The 5,109-nt window shown below is 38.2% G+C and overlaps 1 protein-coding gene across 1 annotated transcript in view; it reads right to left on the bottom strand.

Moving 5' to 3' along the window:
- LOC106881549 (dynein axonemal intermediate chain 4) overlaps positions 1–5,109 on the bottom strand; it is a 28,895-nt gene that overhangs the window by 5,163 nt on the left and 18,623 nt on the right. The window contains exons 14-17 of the mRNA XM_014931977.2: positions 3,967–4,040; positions 2,900–3,057; positions 1,928–2,060; positions 501–588 (exon numbers count right to left, since the gene is read on the bottom strand). Of these exons, the coding sequence (XP_014787463.1) occupies positions 501–588; positions 1,928–2,060; positions 2,900–3,057; positions 3,967–4,040 (453 nt within the window). The remainder of the gene's footprint in view (positions 1–500; positions 589–1,927; positions 2,061–2,899; positions 3,058–3,966; positions 4,041–5,109) is intronic.

Raw genomic sequence — 5,109 nt, forward strand, 5'->3', positions numbered from 1 at the left:
AGCAGGAAAAAAAAATAATAATAATAATAAAGAATACATAAATGAAAAATGAAGGTATAGCATGTGGGACATGCAAAAATATAAAAAAGATATATGTCAAAAAACCCTTAAAAATACAAGGCACACAAAGAGCCTACAAACATTATAAATAGATAGCTATAGACACTCCAATGCATATATATATAAACCAGGTTGGCAAAATAACATAGTCTGCCACAGACACCTGTGCTTTAGTTCTTTCTTTTTTTGTCACTTTTGCTATGAATTAAATTAGTGAATTCAACGGGATACACCGGCTGCAAGTAGTTGGGTTCAGCATATTATCCTCCATTTTCTAATTGTTATATATATATATATATATATATATATATATATATATATTTTACACCAACAACTCCAAACTCACCATAACATTTAACCAACCTAGTTTACAAAGATCTCTTAAATCTATGGACTTGAAGCAACCATTCTTCATACAAACAACAGTGTCCTCAACTTACTGTGTGAGCATTGTAGGTGTCCAGATATTGTTCATTGTAGGAGAGAGAACATTTATGAATATGGCCATCTTCTGTACCAACCATGTAACTGGAAAGAAAAAAAGACACACTATAATATTGGTTTCAAATTTTAGCAGAAGGCCACCAAATTCAAGGGAAGGGATAAGATAAGCTGGTTGCACTCAGAACATAAAAACAGACAAAATGCTGCTAAGCATTTTGCCTGACTCGCTCATAACTCTTCCATGTTGCCACCTTGGGCTAAACTATAACAACAGTAGTTTCAAATTTTGGCACAAGGCCAGCAATTTTAGGGGAAGTGGTTTGGTTAATTACATCATCCCCAGTACTTGACCTGTTCTTTATCTTATCAACTCTGAAAGGATGAAAGACAAAGTCGACTTCAATGGAATTTGAAGTCAGGAACATAAAAAGCAAGAAGAAATGCTGCTAAGCATTTTCTGTAACACAGAAAGGTGTGGATAATGTATTCGTTTATTCTATTACTTCTTTCAGTCGTTTGACAGCAGCCATGCTGGAGCACTGCCTTAAAGGGTGTAGTGGAAATATATAGTCAGTACAAGGTGTTGATGTGGTTGTGTGTATGTTCTTACATGAGTTCATAGGGAGATGAAAGAATAAATTTAAGATCTATATATTTACTCTATAAAAATATATTTTATTTACTGGTCAATGATGATGCATAGAATCAAATCATAGAATCTAGTTGAATGAAGTAATCTATGCAAGGAAGTTCAGAGATAGGAAATGCAGAAATAACAGCTAAGTGGTGGTTTTCAGTCATGTGGTGTAGAGAAATAGACGGACATAGCAATGACGTGAATGGCTCTGAGTCTAATCAACTATTAAGCGAAAAGCTGGGTTAGCAACCTGTTTTTATTGGAAATTTCCAAGAGAAACGCTAAGCTTCTTGAATAATTAAGAATCACGTCTCATGACATAGGTGCTGCGAGGAACTTTGAGAAGGGAGGTTACTCTATGATCTTTCTTGCAAGGGAGATCATTCAACTATTTAGCTACCTACACCACTACAAGGGCTTCAGTTGGAGAAATCGACCCTGGGACTTATTTTTTGTTAGCCTAGTACATACGCTATCAGTCACTTTTGCAGAACTGCTAAGTTACAGGGACATCAACACACCAACATCAGTTGTCAAGCAATGGTGAGGGGACACACACACACACACATACACAGATACACACACACACATATATATATCTATATATATATATATGACAGGCTTCTTTCAGTTTCCATCTACCAAATCAACTCACAGGGCTTTGGTTGGCCTGAGGCTATAGTAGAAGTGGGACTGAACCTAGAACCATGTGGTTGGGAAACAAACTTCTTACCACACAGTCACACCTGCACCTATTGTAGTGACCCTTTTAAATAGAAGACTTACATATTTGGGATGCCAGGTTCGAAACTAATACAAGTTCCACAGGCATATCTTGATATATATGTTTCCACTCTCCTCTCCCGTAACTTTGGACCAACTTTGGCTGAACGGCCAATACGGCGTAGATGCATCATGTCTGAAAAAGGGAAAAAAGGAGAAAGAGTAACAGAACAATCTCTTAGAATAAAACAATCAAATCGAATGTTAATGGCATGGCTTGAGTGGGTGTCCCTGGGGCAGCACTTGAGTTTACAGCCCTTTATTTCAGTGCAGCTTATATGTGCTTTTACAGTAGACCCAAAAGTGTTGCACCAGTGAAAATGTCTCCTGGGGTAGACTGTGCCACCTTGCCCCCCACCCCTGACTCCCCAGTTATGCTACTGTTGTATGTTGTTGTTATCAATGTTGAGGAAGCAAATCAAAGATGAAAAATGTCCTAGCTACGACCATCCCATTATTTTGCACAACTAAGACTCATTGTCCAATGTGTCCTTCCTTTCTTTTCAAACAGGATGTTTTCACAGAAATTTAGTTGTTATTTCCAGTATGTTAAGCCACCACATAGAAATTCTCATTGGTTGCAAGATTGTTATTATTTCACTACTATTTCATCATCATCATCACCATCATTAACATCTGTTTTCCATGCTGGCATAGGCTGGTTGGTTTGACAATAGCTGGCAATCCAGAGAACTGCCCAAGCTCCAACTGTCTGTTTTGGCATGGTTTCTATGGCTGGATGCCCTTCCTAATGCCAGCCACTATCTTAACATATTTTCAATCATCTGTCAAAATTTTAAAGTAATATTCAGAAATTTAAGTACTCTGGGACTTAATGGGTTAATTTTCATATTTTCTCCTGTTCCACTACAAACCAAAAATTATTCTTAACAATTATTCTGTTATTGCTCCAAGAAATTTGCATGATTTCTTCTTTCTCACCCCCTCTAATAAAAGAATATCAAACACACCCACCAGTACATTCAAATCCTTTGAGGATTGCCCAAGAGCTGATCCGACCATCTTTGGATATAGAGATGAGATATTCCACTTTCTCAGACATCTCTGATCCTGAATCTCGTTCAATCCACTTCACTTCAGACACAGCTGCTGTGTGTCTGTGAGATGACAGGCTGAAAATAACAAACATTTTCTATTAAATAGTTGTTAATACCAAAAAAACAACACAGCACCCATGACTTTCAGAAACAAGAGCCAAGGTGTGTTCTCTTTGTGTTGTTGTAAAGCACAAAATAAAGTTGTTCTTGCCTTGAGTTGCAATCGGCAATAATCCCTCCTAGCATCAGATCACAGGAAAACTAGCCAGACCTCACATTTGTAACCATGTGTAAGATCTCCCAACCACTGGCCAACAGACCTACTCTACAACTGCTCCCTACACATATCTGGATCTCGTTGCAGACCCCATAAGAAAGAGGCCATCTTCAATCTATCACTTCCTGACATGATATCATGTCGTCCCGCTTCCAGTCCCGTCGTGATGTCACGCCCTCTCCCATCCTTCCTTCACACTTTGTGTGCCATCAGAACTCTGTGACTGTTCTGGCTTGCTTAGCAAAAAGTGGAATGTCTGTGCTCTGTGGTGGTCTCGAACTTCAGCACTTAGATTTTCACGGATTTGGTTTATCACAAGAGAAAAATGTGCAAATTTCAAGGATATTCACTTTTGTTCAAACTTAGTGGTATGATCTGCATGCAGGCTGATTAATCGATAAACAGGAACATGCACATGTTAAATGCACACTCAGTTGTGGTTCATTCATAATACTGAACTGACAATTCAGCAAAAGGGGTTCAAATCCTAAGACCTGCAACACAAACAATCAGGCCAGCTTCCTATCAAAAGATAATTACATCCCTTCGATCCACCTAGTTATGGGGGACACTGAAAAAAGGTCATGAAGTGCAGTTTTTCAAATACTTACCAAAATAATGGGGGAGGGTGTAAAACAAGGAAAAAAACAAAACAATAAACAAAAACCATCAACAAATTATAAAGACAAGATTAAAATATGTCTTACAAGCTAGTTTGGACTGGGGTGTTTGTCTTTAGTTTCATGTCATAGACTGCAATTCCACCATCATAGAAACCCACCTGGAAATAACAGACAGAATTTATGTTTATATACACTCCTCATCAATGCTATATGGCGATATGTGCATGTGTGTGCCTGTGTGGGGGGTGCATGCCTGTATGTATGTATGTGTGTGTGTGTGTGTGTGTGGGTATGTGTGCATCTGTATGTATCTGTGTCTGTGTGTGTATGTGGCTTAGTGTGTGCCTGTGTGTGGTGGGGTGAGAGAGAGAGAGAGAGAGAGAAAGACTGTTGCTCTTCTCTCTTCTCCAACACATTTGAAACTCCGAGGCAAATTAAATAAACAAATATTAGTTTATTGCATTGACACAAGGTTACAAATCTGCAAGTGAAAAGGGGTAGAATGAACCCTAGTCCTTATTTCAGTTTCATTTCTAGATCAACTCTAGAGAGAACCAAAACCACAGTTGATCCCAGGATGATCTGAACTCAGGATGTAGATAATCCAGTGTTTTACCAGACATTGGATATATTGCATCCAGAGCTCAGCTGCCTGGATCCGTTATCTCATTGTAACAACATGTTTCATAAACAAGCAGTAAATTAAGACAAGAAAGAAAATAAAATGATGGAGTGTATTTGGAAGACAATCAGCATAATGAAGCAGTCTGGGGTGGTGGTGGTGGTGGTGGTGGGACAAGGTTGGCAGCATCTTTTGATGCCAGTTCCATTTCATGTAAATAGTTCTTTCCAAAGTGTGAACCAATGCATAAATTATTCATGTGGAAAAAAAAAGGCATCAGTAAGTAATGCGTGGAATAAATTATCACCAGCCACTGGCATCATCATCATCGTCACCACCTACACCATCGCTGTTGTCATTAATGCTATCGTCATCATCATCATCGTCACCACCACCACTACCATCACTGTCGTTATTGTTGCCATCATCGTCATCGTCATCATTAATGCCACAAACACAACTGTTTATATTATGCTTATGACCACATCATCATAACTATCATTTCTATCTTCGTAATCATTATTTTTTTGGTATGGATTAGAAAGTTGTCCATATCCATATGAATTGTATGTGTGTATGTATATATATATATATATATATATATA

This window comes from Octopus bimaculoides, chromosome 13 (assembly GCF_001194135.2).
Source record: "Octopus bimaculoides isolate UCB-OBI-ISO-001 chromosome 13, ASM119413v2, whole genome shotgun sequence".
In the NCBI taxonomy this organism is placed as follows: Eukaryota; Metazoa; Mollusca; class Cephalopoda; order Octopoda; family Octopodidae; genus Octopus; species Octopus bimaculoides.